Genomic DNA, 15,619 nt, shown 5'->3' on the forward strand with positions numbered 1-15,619 from the left:
AGAACACGAATAGATCGCCTCTGGAATTATTTTTTAAACCAGCACACGAATAGACCGCCTCTAGCACTAACTACTATAAAAACTATAATAATAATTATCAATTATACATAAAAAAATAAACAAAGAATTGCATTATCTTTCAGATAAAAAAAATTGAGAATTGCATTTTAATAAAAAAAAATTAAAATAAAAATTAAAAATAAAAATAAAAATTGCATTTTAAACGTCTATTTGAATGTTCTTATAAAATTACACCTACATACATACATACATACAAATATATATATATATATATATATATATATATATTGCGACTGTCTCTCCGTCCTCTCTCGTCAAACTAAGAGAGAGAGTGCGAGAGAGACTGCTGCGCAACCTCGTCGTGCCGCTCTCCGTTCTCTCGATACTTGCTCGGTATCACTGATTGCTCGGTATCGTATCCTTTTGGGCGCCAGGTGCGGTCAGGCCGCACCACTCAACAATGTCTCAACTAATAATCAGCGGCCACGACGGCTCGGCCTCGGTAGCTCGGTATCAACAGGGGGTAGAGTGTCGTGGTTCTTTCCGTAAGGAGATTCGGAATCGCAGTCCCGGAGAGAGAGAGGAAGTCTCGATATTGATTGTACTCAGAAATAGGATAAAATAAGAATATATTTTCAATTAATAGTATATAAGTGGTGTGAATCAAAATAGCTATAATTTTATTATCGAGCCGTTGGGAGATCGCTGGGTGTTATCGAAATCTCTAATTATCGTTACTCTCCTCCCTTTGTATCCGGCTCGGAATCGAAGGGATCATATACCAATCCAGCGTAACTTATTCTCAAATTTCGTTAATTAATGACTCGATACAATGGTACAAATATAATATACTACGATATGACTGTCGACTCGTTTCGGTGCCCCTCGGAGAGGCGAAGAAGGCAAAGATTTACGCAATAACTTAATGACGCGGAAATCGACGTGAGTCCCGTGAGTCTCTCAACTAATTCTCGGTACTAAATTATCTACAGCATAATTGCTCGGTATCGTTATATTTCCCTAATGACTCACGGGTCTCTGCCGAATCCGCGCTTACCGGACGATCGAGGAGGTGGCCTTACAGTATTTCGCCGTCGCAGTTGGCTGTAGTGGGTCGTTGTCCCTGGGTGTGCTCGCAGGACACCGGCTTGCCGAACAGTGATTTCCTTTCGGGCCGGCGGGACCTCGGAAGGTACGCTGGTGGGGAGGGGGAAGACAATGCGCGCCACCCCGGCCCGGTTGCCAGGTTTCGCGGCAGCGTTGCGCCCCGCGCCGGACCCGGAATCGACCCTCGTATCGACTCCGGTGTCTCGCGGCTGGTCGCGGACTTCCGCCGCCAAATTCAAATCCCAGCCCTCGGGAGCGACGATGCAGCAGGTCCATTTTCGACGGTCCCGTCCACACCTCGTATGGCCGTATGCTGATGTTCCAAACGACCTTTCTTGGCTGAGGGAAGTCGTCCCGGGGTGATCAATCCCGTTAGATCTCCGTGTTTCTCTCGAGGCGTGGTGGCGGGCCCCTCAGGGGCATCATCCTTGTCGGGGGATGTAGGCGCCTTTTACTCCCTGCTCTGGACTGCTCCTGTTCGTCCCATCGAGGCTGTAACGAGTTTCTCTGCAGTATCGCTTCCTTATTTTCTCGGTACCGCGTATTGTTCGTAATACTCACCGGGCCGGTCGCTCAGTCTCCGCTCCTCCCCTTTCGAGGTCGTTCCTCCGTCGTCTGTCCAGGTCCTCTTTTCCCTAAAACAATGGCCGTTCGCCTGGCCTACCACCTCGATCCCGATATAGAGTGCGGGCGAGCTAGCGAAAAGGTCGCTGCTCACCCGCACGAGACACAAAATAATACAGCGCTCTCAGACGCTTCCCGGCCGGGCGCGTCCGCCCTTGTGACGGGCTCAAAAAGACCACGTCACTATATATATATATATATATTTATATATGTATATATATATTTATATACAGGGTAAGACGATACGCACTCTTTGTGAGAGAGCTAGGCAAGGTAATCTGAAAAGGGTGCGTTCAAAATCAGGCCCTGATGAAGGCGTAGCAATAACTGTTGTAGGTGCTGCGGTTGTCAATCCGCAAATTTCGACCAGGCAGATCGAAAGGCAGTACGGAGTTCCAAGATCGACATCAAACCGTATCCTCAAAAGTAATAGCTTCCACCCTTACAGCATAATACTTCTTCACAAGCTCGAACAAGGAGATTTTCCTCGCCGTGTACAATTTTGCAACTGGATACAAAATCAGATCCAGGAAAATCCAGGGCTTCTCGAACAAATAATGTTTAGTGACGAAGCAACCTTCTCAAACCGAGGCGGACTTAATAGACACAATTGTCACTATTACTCTGATTTCAATCCTTATTGGACGCGATCTCAAGAGTTCCAGAGACAATGGTCTATTAATATCTGGGCCGGTATTGTCGGAGACTACATTATTGGGCCATTTTTCTTTGACAACCATTTAAACGGAGAGAACTATTTACATTTTCTGGAAAATGAACTACCGCTGCTGTTGGAAAATGTACCTCTTGATATTCGTCAAAGAATGTGGTTCCAACAAGATGGAGCGCCTGCTCATCGATCACGGCGGGTGAAAGATTATTTAAATGTGAGATTCCCAAATAGGTGGATAGGTCTTGGAAGCCAAACACAAATGTGGCCCCCACGGTCACCAGATTTGACACTGTTGGATTTCTTTTTTTGGGGATACATTAAAGAAAAGGTTTACGCTGAAGAACGTACAACAGTTGAGGATATGAAAACCCGCATTCGCGATGCATGTGCTTCAATAACCCCTGAAATTCTTCACAGAGTAAGGGGTTCGTTTCAAAAGAGGATCAGGAAATGCATTGAAGTCAACGGGCAATTAATTGAGCCCGTAAAATAGATCACGCAGACTTGATACGTCTTGATCATTATCTTGCCTTGACCGGCCGGATGAAATCACGACCACACACACACACACACACACACACACACACACACACAACACACGCACACACACACGAATTCAAACGGTCCTTTTCAGGGCCACATGATGTACAAACTCCTATCGGCTACCTCCACGTGGTGTACATCGGGTAAAGCTGAAGCCGAGGGTCGTCCTGAGTTTAGTTGATGTCATTAACCTCCGAAAGATCTATTTAGGTTAATGGAATTTTTTAACGTATGTGCGTTGCAACGAGAGAAACGTATTTAACGTAAAATTCATGCAAAAGTGACTACGGTTTTTTAACGTCATATTCGAGAAGGTCGTACGTCATTCCATTTGATGACAAGAAAAAATACTTCGACCTTGACATAACCTTCAAATTTAACCTCAACATCAAGGTCAAGGTCACCATTCGACGCACCCCTGTGATCCTTGCAACTATTATTTTTTACATCTGCATACAATATTCTTAAGCACCGCTCCATTCGTTTGACCTTGTAATGTTGTTAGAGGACATTTTGGCCCAAACATGACCACGTGTTTGGACGTGAAATTTCCCGCTCTTTCGATATCCCGAATAAAAAATTAGGGTTTCCATTTAAAATTCACAATTTGATCCTGAAATAACCTTCAAATTTGACTTCAAGGTCAAAGTCAAGGTCACCGATGGACGACCCCCTTCAAACCCAGTAACTTTCGTCTGAAACATTTTTTGATAAAACCATCACCCTCGAAGTTATTTCGACTGGTACATTAAAATGGGACACCCTGTATATATCAATATATATGTATCAATATATATATATATATTAATACGATGTTCAGCATAACAATACGTACGATTTTTGAAATGTTTGCAACAGTTTAGAAAAAAATATATATTGTAAAAATTGATCTGTTTTGTGCAATCTATTACAAGCAATAAAAAATGAGGAAAAAAAATTTTTATAAAAAAAATTAGTGTTACCTTGAATTTTTTTTAATAAAATCATATTTTTTTATATAAATCGATTCTCAATATTCTGCATAAGTTGTAATGTAGGATGGCCAAAAAAAGCGAATAGCTTATGAGATATATTATACTTTCATAATGTACATAAACTATGAAATATCTCATGAAATCATTTTCTGATTATTTTATTCCAATTTTAAATCAATTGGTGTAAAGAAAACACAGATATAAATAAAGATATAAATTGTAAACCAGCAGCTACATATTTTCTCTAAAACTCAAATATCTCGTAAACTTTTCACTTTTTCACAATTTTATCTTTATAATTTTTGATGCAGAATATTGTAACAAATTGATTTAGATTAAATATGATGCTTTTATTTAAAAAAAAATTATGACATTCATTTTTTCATGAAAACATTTTTTTTTTAATTTTTCTGTTACGTAATAGCTTTGAAACAAATTCATTTGTACAATATAAATTTTTTAATTATCAGAAACGTCTCAAATATCATGCGCACTATTATAATATATATATATATATATATATATAATACATACAGCATACATAATACTGTTACATACAGCACAAATACACAAAATATTACATACCTATTTATTATGCACATAAATGTATATAATGATTAGATAGACAAAAAAAAAGAAATAGAAGAAAAAAGAAATAAATAGAAAGAGAGCGAACGAGTGAGCCTTTTTATAAACGTCGACAAGCAATATATTATTATGTATGTATACATGTATGTGTGTATGTATATATACATATATATATTGCTTTATGATATATATTTATAATGTTAAGAGGCTAGAGAACTCATACTCACTATCTTTCTCTTTTTTTTTCTTCAGCTTTCTGTATCTGTTAATTTATTCATTATATCCATGTATGTGTATAACAAATAGATGTATATAATTAATGTTTATTTGTACTGTTTATAATGTTATATATATATATATATATATATATAGATATATATATATTTCTTTTTCTTTTTGTCTATCTAATCGTTATATACATTTATGTGCATAATAAATAGGTATGTAATATTTTGTGTATTTGTACTGTATGTAACAGTAATTCTGATATTGAATCAATTTTATGATATGACATCAAGAGACACGGTAGTGTCTCGCGACCAGTTAAGGGCGTAGCGGAGACACCGTGTATCTTAACGCGAGTCGGACATTTGAGTCTTTATAATATTTCGAATCCTCAATAATGGCTGAAGCAATCGAGTTTATACTAGACTTAATCGATAGATTGAGTTCGAATTATATAATAAAAGTGTCTTTATTTCTGCTCTACGTGATTTGTAAGCAGAGATATATAAATGCAAAGTCAAAATATGAAAAATTTCTATTAAGAAACGTCCCCGTCATCATTATTATTATCATCATCATTATCATCATCGACCACGCATACATAGTAGTATCGTGCTACACGTATTTACACGTATACAACACATGCAAATGATCTTTATGTGACTTTGATAATGCTATTCAACATAATACTAATACTACTATGTAATGATAAGTAACCCTTATAACTTTGGTAATAAAACATTTTTCAATAAAATACGTATTTTCTTCTAAAAACTTCTGATATATGATCGTTGTTACATCCTGTATATGTATAATTTATATAACATTTGTTATGAGAAGTTGTGTGCGTGTGTGTGTGTGTGTGTGTGTGTGTGTGTGTGTGTTGAGAAGATTGGAATATATTATTTTATTACTTTATGTTTCTATCTGATAAATGCAGCTTTTTTTAATTAAATTTATAAAATACAATTTCTATGAAAGTCAATTTTAACAAAATTTCGATTTCACAAATATATGTTTATATGAATATATTCTTTTCGATATTTTATATTTTCTCTATTTACTATTTATTATTTGTTCAATAAAATCCATTTTATTATGAAAAAAATTAATAAAGATAGAATAATGCAAAATATATTAGTCTAATTGTGCAGTAAAAAATATTTTGATAAATTTAAAATATTTGTAGAAAAATTATTTATTTCGGATATTTACAAAAAGCTGCATTTATAATATAAAAACATGAAGTAATAAAATTTTATCTATTCCAATCTTCTCAACATACATACAAATCCAAATTATACATGATACACATACAACATAATAACATGCATGTAAAGACAAACAAGAATGGGGAAAGAAAAAGAAAATAAAAGTTTAAAATACCCCGGGACAAAAATTTTTGTATATAATAATATAATATTATATAGAAATATATAAAAGTATACGTATAATCGCAGAATTATATTATGAAATATGTCTATACATAATTAAGTAAAAGTGCTTGTTATATATAATTATATAAATTTATATATATATATATATATACAAGTGTAATAAATAAGTATTTCTTTATATATATAAATATATATGTTTTATATACAAATTTGACATGATTATATATGCACCCTTATTTTTTATATATAAATTTACATAATTATGTATAAAAATGGACATATTTTAAAAGAATGAATGAGTGAGTGAACGAGTAACTGGCTGTTGCCGTAAAACGATATGATTGATTGCATTGATTACTAATTGATAGAATACTAACAATAAGCATAAAGGATCAAGAAAGAGAGAGAGAGAGAGAGGGAGAGAGCTCTCTTTTTTTACTTTTCAGAAAATAGTGACATTCAATGCAAACGATCAATTATACATATATTTCCTTACGACACATACAACCCGGGAAAAAATTTTTTATATATAATTATATTAAAATAATTGTATAATTTTATACATATAATCGCAAAATTATATGTATAATTATACAATTATTTTATATAATTATATATAAAAAATTTTTTCCCGGGTTGTATGTGTCGTAAGGAAATATATGTATAATTGATCGTTTGCATTGAATGTCACTATTTTCTGAAAAGTAAAAAAAGAGAGCTCTCTCTCTCTCTCTCTCTCTCTCTCTGTCTCTCTCTTTTTGTTTTATAGATTGCATACAATTTATCTTACATTTACAGTAAAAGTAATTTTTATAACAATTTACAGGTATATGCGAACAAATAAAATTCGTTAGAATCACAATGTCTATCAAATATATATTTCAGTAAAATCATTACTCGAATTACTTCGATGTATGAAAAATAAGATTTAGTTTTTATAAATTATAAATGCATATACTTATTATCTATAAAAATCATGTGAATATTATTGTATTATACAAATATAATTAAAATAAAATTGTATGTCATTATATATTTCATGTGTTTGATAATATAAATAACACAAAATTTTTTCTGTTTTATATATAGTTTTTTATAGAAAAAAATTGATGTATTATTTATATTATCAAACATAAAATATATAATGGCATACATTGGCTACACTAATTCAGAGGTTATCTTTTTCCTTCCAATGTCGAACAAAAAAGACAACCTCTGAACTAATGTGGCCAGTGTAGCCAAAACGAACAGACCTTATAAAAAACAGAAAGAGAGAGAGCGAGAGAAAGAGAGAGAGAGAGAGAGAGAGAAACACGTTGCAGCTCCATCTATCACGATATCACGCAACTAATCTACTGCTCTGTTTTATTCCGCAGCCTCGATTTGCACACACACATATGCGTGAAATGTTTTTAATATATAACTTTTTTATTAGATTCGCAATCTCACTTTTAATCGTTTACTAATAATTCTTCATATTATCCTTACCGCGTATACTATATTTCATGCACAGACAAACTGCAGTACTTTTTTATTAAATAAGTATTGTTACGAACTGACACAAAGAAGTCGATAACGAAACTGTAATTTTTTTATTTTTATATGATTTATATATGCAAACATATAGCTAGCGCGGTCCGTTTTTATAAGTACTTTAATCGTGGAAAAGGATTTATTGATCAGTATAGTCAATAAAAAGTTATATGAAAAAAATAAATATTCTCGCATTCGGTCGGTAAAAACATCATTTAGGATCCCCTTAAAGGCCGTTTCGGACAATATTTCACCGTTATATGACAAGCACTTACCTCCGCGATTTCTGCTCCGTATCTTTTGCGTCAGATTGAGATCGGTGCGCGCGGAAAGCGATAAATCCAATTAGTCCGCGCGCACATACATTTTTCCCCTGGAGGGAGAAAAGAGGGGACACTCTCGTGAAATTCGTTTCACCTCTCGTATTTTCGGCGATCAAACGCGCAAATTATATCTGCTCGACAAACGTGTTCATTTTGCGATAAAGGTCGTGGATTTATTCCATCCTGGCTTTTCAGCGGAATTGGGATTGTTATTTTTGGGCCATCTCTCAAATTACGTAACCTTTTTGAGAAAAGGGGAAATAGTTGAAGTAGTTTTTACGTAAAATTTATTTATTTATTAATTAATCGTTTTTATGTATGTATTGATTTTAACTATTTTTTAATGAAAATGTAACTTGATATAATTAATGGAAAAAATACTTAAGTACCTTAATATAAAATTAATGTATTCAAATTTTATATCACACATGTTTAACCAAGTCTTTATTTATAAAAGGGTTAAACTATTAAAAAGCCTATTAATAAAATTGTTAAATATTACACAATAAGATACAGGAGAGAAGAGAGAGAGGTTGAAAATCGCTTTAAAAAATTGTCTTGCGTAATTTAGGGATCGCCTTTTTCGTATAGGATATCTGCATCGCAGGACGCAAACTCGACGAATGACGAGAATTAATGACGAGTCGCTAATTACGTGAAGTGACGTAATAATGCGACGTCGGCGTTCGCTTTCACGATGAGCGTTAAGCATTAAGCAACGTCTCTCCTTTTGCAAATAATACCGAGTATGCGGTAATGCTATTCGTATTAGCCTGTTCGTTCGATTGACTATATTGAGAGACACGTTAGTTGAGCTGCACCGACGTGATCTCGCATATTTACCGCTAAGTACGTCGAAGAATTAACGGTTAAGCTAATTATTGCATAGTAATAATTAATAATTAATAAAAACGTTGGATTGTCAGTGATCTGAAAAACTTCATAAAATTGGTGTAAAATTTTTTGCAAAAATTCAAACGTTTTTAACTGCGACATTTATCACATATTTTCAATTTTTTTTATATTTAGTTTAACATCAGATTTGTGTCCAGTGATCTAAAAAAATTTTCAAGTTAAAATAAATGCCAAATTGCGGAGAATTACACTTCACCGATTCGCGGTGATTTTTATATTATATTTTTACATATTTTCATATTTATATAATATATGTGTATTAAATAATAAAATTGTTTTTTAAATAAAAGAATTATAATAATTAAAAGTATTAATGTATTTCTGGACATGACACATATGTCAAAGTCAGAGTTATTAAAGCTAATACTTTTGCGCAAACTATTTACATACATTATACTTAAGATATGTTATTTTTAAGTTTAAAAAGAGAGTAGAAAAGTTTGAAGTCATATATCTCAGAAACTAGAAGAATCTACAACTTCAAAGTATGCATAATTCAGGATTCCATTCGTTATAATCTATGTGAAAGTCAAAGTGATCGATAAGACGTGTGTAATCTTTTCGCAACAAATAATTGACAAATTTTTAGTAGATTGTAGATTCGCAATTCTTAGTTGCTTAATTTTTTTCATTAGACATTTAATCACGAAAATCTAAATAACCTTAATTTTCAATCAATTTCTTTCAAGAATTATAAGTTTCAACAGTATATTTAATATCGAATAGTATCAGATTTTCTCACAACACAATTTTAATTTTTTTAAATTACGATAGAACATTTTGAGGGGAATTATATTCAGTTTGAAAAAAATTTTTGACAGAGATTTAGTTAAAAAAAAATGAGAAATGTCTATTGTATATTTTAAGTATAGACACAAAAATATTAAAAATAGTGACAGCTATTTTAATAGTAAAATGTTGATTTGTACGTGTTGCAGGCTTTTTGTAGAATTAGTTTTTTTTTTTTTTTTTATAAAGCCTCGAACGTTTGCACAAAAGGGACCAACAGTTTATAAAAAAGTGTGGGTTTCTTGTAAAACGGCAGAATTTACAAAGAGCTCGTGCGACAGGTACATGTACGTGTATACAAAGTTTCCGAGGTTATTCAATAGATTGAAAATTAAAGATTGAAAAGTTTAACAAATTGCTGTCAATAACACAGTTTTATAAAAAAAAAAATCGCTTTTTCTGAACACGAGAATAGGGATTAGCGTTTCTCATAGTTTTCTTTTATTCTAAACACATATTTCGACCTACAAATCACTCCATCATAATTTTGTTAAATTTTGATTAAATTTATAAACATGAACTATTTTAATATATTTTATCGCGTGTTATATTGTACGTGTCTTAGAGAAGTTTTGTTTTAATCAAAATATGTTCTTAGAGCTTAACTTTGAAAACAAACTTGTATTAAAGGGATTTTCATAATTATGAATATAAAGTTTATTGTGGAAAAACTGAGTTAAATTATTAAATATTTGCTAAATATTTTTTATATTCAAATAAAAAAGTTATTTTTTAGATCACTATAAGTAAATACGAATATGATGTCAAACGGACAAATTTTAAATAACGAAATCGATTAAAAAATTTGATAATTTGTTAAATTTTGGCATTTGATTGCTTTTGTTTGAATTATATTGATTTCGTTAGTTTGGAGTTTGACATTTAGATTGATATTTAACAACCTGAAAAATCTCAATTTAAATGAACATATTAAAAAAATATTGGATAAGTCTTCGATGATTTAATTCACAATTTCTCCATCATATTTAATTATGAATATCTTATTAATCTACATAATATTTTTTTTATAACTTTCAAGTTCTAAGAATATCTTTAATACTTTTATAATTAATTTTGCTTGCAATAAAAAACTTCTTCAATTATATACCACAGTTATAACATGTAAATTACATTTAAATTTGTTTTACAACTTTAACCGTGATAGAATTATTTAAAGACCGAATTCATCGTCAAAAAATTGTGGGAAATAATTCCTCTTTTTTATTATAGTGTATTTAAAATCTTGAATCAATATGAATTAAATATTTTTTAATATCTGTGAAAAATTTAACTGAGCTTAACGATGGTTTACAGTAGAAAACTATGTGTTTTCTTGTTAAAAACAGGTCCTGTTAAAATTTTTGTGTTAAATATTTAACACATGCATGTATTAATTTAATATATTACTATTCTGTTAATGGAACTTAAATGTTAAATTATTAAAACAACTGAAAAAAATGTAAAAATAACTTAATGTGTATCTAATTTTAATTTTACACAATACATATGTTCGGTTTTATTAGTGACAAGATTTATCTGTTAAAATTCACAGAAAAAAATGTTGATTTTCTATTTTATAATATAAGTGGGGATGATAAAATCTCAAATTAACATATTTTTTGTTAATTTTTACATTAAAGGTATGTTAATTTTACACAAAATTTATTTTAAATTATTTGAAGCTTTGGATTTATTTTGCGTATAATAAAATATTAACACAATATTTGCGTCTCCATTTGGGACATGTGATATCTGTTAGATTTAACAGAAATTTTTCAACCGTGTTAAAAAGCGTAATTAAGAGGAGTTCGACGTGTTAAAAGTCAAAGATGTATGCATGCAACGAAATTCCGTTTTTACTTTTTTTTTCCAACAACATAGGAGTAATTACGGTGGAAGGAAACGGCACATATTCAACTAGCAACGGGAATTCCTCGCGTTTGGAATAGTTCGCGCATTGCAGCGCGTGTCGAAGCGCGTAACGCGAGCGCTCTCTCGCTCTTCGGCGTTTCGCGCCGGAACAATATCAGGTGTATCCGAATGACTACGGGGTATTTCTGGAATTATGCTAATCGGCCATCGCAGCAGCAATGGCTTATCGGAGGCGGTGGCGGCTGATACGGCGCGTATTTCCTAACAGAGAAAGTACAATTTGCTATCCCCGGCTTGTGTATCTAATCGAATCGATAATCACTTGCCTCGGCAAATCGATTCTACAACATCGTCGTTTGTTGATTTATACGCGGATGTAAGAATAGAGTTACTTAAAGAATTCAGGGAATTCAAAAAATTGCGAGAAATAATTCCTCTTTTTTATTATATTTTTTATTTCGCAACTATGCGATTTATTATTGTGTATTTAAAATCTTGAATCGATTGAAATTAAATAAATATTTTTTAATATGTGTGAAAAATTTAACTGAGCTTAACGATGGTTAAAAAGCGTAATTAAGAGGAGTTTGATGAGTTGAAAGTTAAAGATGTATCTAAATTTGTGTAAATTTGTGTACTTGCTCAAATTGAATTTTTTGTCCCCATTTTTTAATTTTTTTTTCTTTATACGGTCTATTATTTGCGATATAATTTAAGGCAGCGTTCTATTTATAATATTATAAAACATTTTATGCATAGGTAACATATTTTAATATATTTTTATTTGTATGCATTTTACGTGTTTAAATGATTTTTATTAATACATGATACATATAATTTATAAATAGAGTTCTGTGTTGAATTTTGTTGCGAATTATGGGTCGTTTAAAGAAACCATCTTTATTTGAAATTATTTAATAATTATTTAATGCAGATAATAATAATTTCGCCAAAAACCCTTCTTTTCAGCTTTTAAATAAGAAATATTTGCTTACTATCTGTTTGAGATACAAAATAAAAGTTCTATTCCTATAAATCTATATAAACCTGATTTAAAATGTTCCTTTTATTTTTTTCTCAATTTTTAATCTATTTTTTTGACACTTTAAACAGTGTAAAAAAGATCTTTCTTTTGAAGCTATAATTACACCGAAAGTTCCTATTTTATCTCCAAATGAGAGACTATTCGATTTTATTGCCTATTTGAGAGATACAAAATTGGAGTTTTATATCCTACATAAATTAAACCAATTTAAATTCTTTAAAAGCCATAAACGGGGGAAGATTGAGATTGAGAATGAGAATATAAAATTTTGATTCTAGAAAATAATTACAAATTTTCTGAAATCCACAATTAACAGAACAGTAATATGTTAAATTAATACATGAATGTGTTAAATATTTAATAGAAAAAATTTAATGGGGACCGTTTTTGACAAGAAAACACATTTTTCTACTGTGTACAATTTTTGTCGCGTAATATTTTTCCATTTATTTCTCCTTCTCTCTCGCTAGATATAAAATTGTACGTTCGGTTTCAATCAAGTATCGTGTACATTATTATTTCATAACTGCTTGTTTCGTCGGCACTTTAGCGCAGTAATCCCGGAATGTGCGGGATAAACGATACTATCGCTGTTCGTAATACTGTTAGAGAGTCGTGAAAGAGCCTCTCGATAGTTAGCAGTCGAAATCTCTCGGTATGTTTAAATAAATTACAGAGCCGCACCACGCGCAGTTCTCTCGGAGGGCAATCGACTGCGCGATCTGTCATTGTGCGGACACGCGCGGCGAATATCCGGGTGTGCAGGTCGAAGCCGGGATAATGTTGGATAATGAGCGTTCGGCGCTGCCGCTGAGGCCAGAGATCGAATTCGAAACCGCTGTAACCCAATTTTCCGCCGCGGACCTACATATATCTGTCTCCTCTCTCTGTCGTAGCGAATTGGCGCAATTAAACGCATCGGGCGAATCCCGCGAAGAATTTCATTGCCGGCCTCCAATTAGCATTTGCCGAGGGGAAATTGTATTCTCTCTTCCTGGTTCTCGGAAAAAAAAGAGAGACCAGGTTTGCGTAATTAGGGACGATTCAGGAAAAAATTTGTATATGCGAATAGCAAATGGATATACACAGGCAAATATATCAACGAAAAAATTGTATTCTCATCTTATAAATATATTTTATATATTTAAAATATATTAAATATATAATTAATATATTTCATATATTAAATACGTAATTAATATATTTAATATATTAAATATGTAATTAATATATTTAATATATTTAAGATATATTAAACATATAATTAATATGTTTAATATATTTAAGATATATTAAATATGTAATTAATATATTTAATATATTTAAGATATATTAAATATATAATTAATCTATTTAATATATTAAATTAATATATAAAATAATAAAAAAATAATAAATATTAATAGTATACTTATCTTCATAATATTCTCCACTCTCTTTAAAATAAGCCACTCCTCTTAATATAAGAGGAAAATTCTCTAAACAGATATTCTTAACATGCAAGAATATCTGCTTAATAGGATGTTTTTTATCAATGTTTCATTTAACATCATTAATCGTGATAACAAAAAGAGTCTTACAAATGGGCATTTATTATTTATTACATAGATATTTAAATGTTAAACACATAATTGAATATTGTTGTATTGACATAGTTAAATACACATTTTTTATATTATATTATTCTTTTTAATATTAATTGATAAATTTAAATAATTTAATTTTATTAATTTATTTTAAGTTTTATTTTAGATCTTATTATAATCTATTAAATATCTATTAAATATAATTTATTATATTTATTTATTGCGGAATTTTTCAATACCCAGATGCTCCGAATGACGTTTCGTTTAAGGCGAGCGATAAATCGCGTTCATTTCTCTTTTAGGCTTCCGCGTTTTATCGAAAAACGTAAAGATGGGCCATTGTTAACGCATCACGTAACGAGATTTTCACGACGGCGATTTCGCGCGACGTTAATAAGGCGCGGGATGGAATTTGCGAAAGGATGCATTTTATTTTATGGGTTTATAAATGACGGTCGCTTAAACGCGCCGTCGTAAAGGTATCGTCTGACGATTAAACAATGTCGTTTCCGTAATACTTGTTTATGTAACGTGTGGGAGCCTTCACGCGTGCGGTAATAAAAGGCCCCGACGAGATGAGAAAAGCGAAGAAATGATATCCTACAGCTTTCTTTGTGCAAAATGCAACGCGTCTTCCGTATAGGTAATCATATAATTGTAAGACATACACGTGAAACGTCGCACAAGCGCTCGTTAAGTTCTCATTAGAACGTTATTTGTGCAATTATCTTTATTTACTTTTTATATATTTTTCATATATTTATGTATTATATAATTGAAAGATGATTATTTGATTTTTTGCAACACAATTACAAGAATATACTATTAAAGGAGATCCGCGATGTAATCCTGAATTATTAACGTAATAGGATGCTAATTTTAATCCTGCGAAAAGAGGAGATATTGCGATCAATCATTAAATTACACGTGTCAATAACTATTATTATTATTATTGAAACTGTTAATAGAAAGAGAAAAGCGACGATGTCCTCAAGCTCGGAAGGGTACCTTTCACTCGTGGATTAACCAGTCGTCGATCATGGTGAGTCAGTTTACATCATTCGATGTTTCATATCGTGTGTCCGTTTATGGCTAATTCTATAAATACAGAGTGATTCGAAAAAAGTGTGAACAATTTTAGAAGACGAGTTTGTCAAAAATTAAAGAGGTCCTTTTATATTACACGGTAGAAAAATTGGTGTTTTTTTTGTTAAAAACGGTCCCCGTTAAAATTTGTATGTTAAATATTTAACACATTTATGTGTTAATTTAACATATTATTGTTAATGGATTTTAAATATTAAAGTAATCTGTTATTTAAATTGATCTGTTAATTAAATGTTAATTTTCTATTTTATAATATAAGTAGGGATGATAAAATCTAAAATTAACATCTTTTTTGTT

The 15,619-nt window shown here is 31.5% G+C and overlaps 2 protein-coding genes across 2 annotated transcripts in view; both read left to right on the top strand.

Moving 5' to 3' along the window:
- LOC114931231 (uncharacterized) overlaps positions 1–15,619 on the top strand; it is a 301,644-nt gene that overhangs the window by 105,665 nt on the left and 180,360 nt on the right. The window contains exon 5 of the mRNA XM_085486431.1: positions 15,184–15,257. The gene's annotated coding sequence lies outside the window, so the exon portion shown is untranslated. The remainder of the gene's footprint in view (positions 1–15,183; positions 15,258–15,619) is intronic.
- Positions 1,772–2,918, top strand: LOC146721684 (uncharacterized). The gene is made up of 2 exons (XM_085486411.1): positions 1,772–1,909; positions 1,986–2,918. The coding sequence occupies exons 1-2, from the start codon at positions 1,772–1,774 to the stop codon at positions 2,916–2,918; spliced, it is 1,071 nt and encodes a 356-aa protein (XP_085342537.1).

Source organism: Nylanderia fulva, unplaced genomic scaffold, assembly GCF_048542155.1.
Source record: "Nylanderia fulva isolate GAGA-0341 unplaced genomic scaffold, ASM4854215v1 Scaffold43, whole genome shotgun sequence".
Taxonomy (NCBI): domain Eukaryota; kingdom Metazoa; phylum Arthropoda; class Insecta; order Hymenoptera; family Formicidae; genus Nylanderia; species Nylanderia fulva.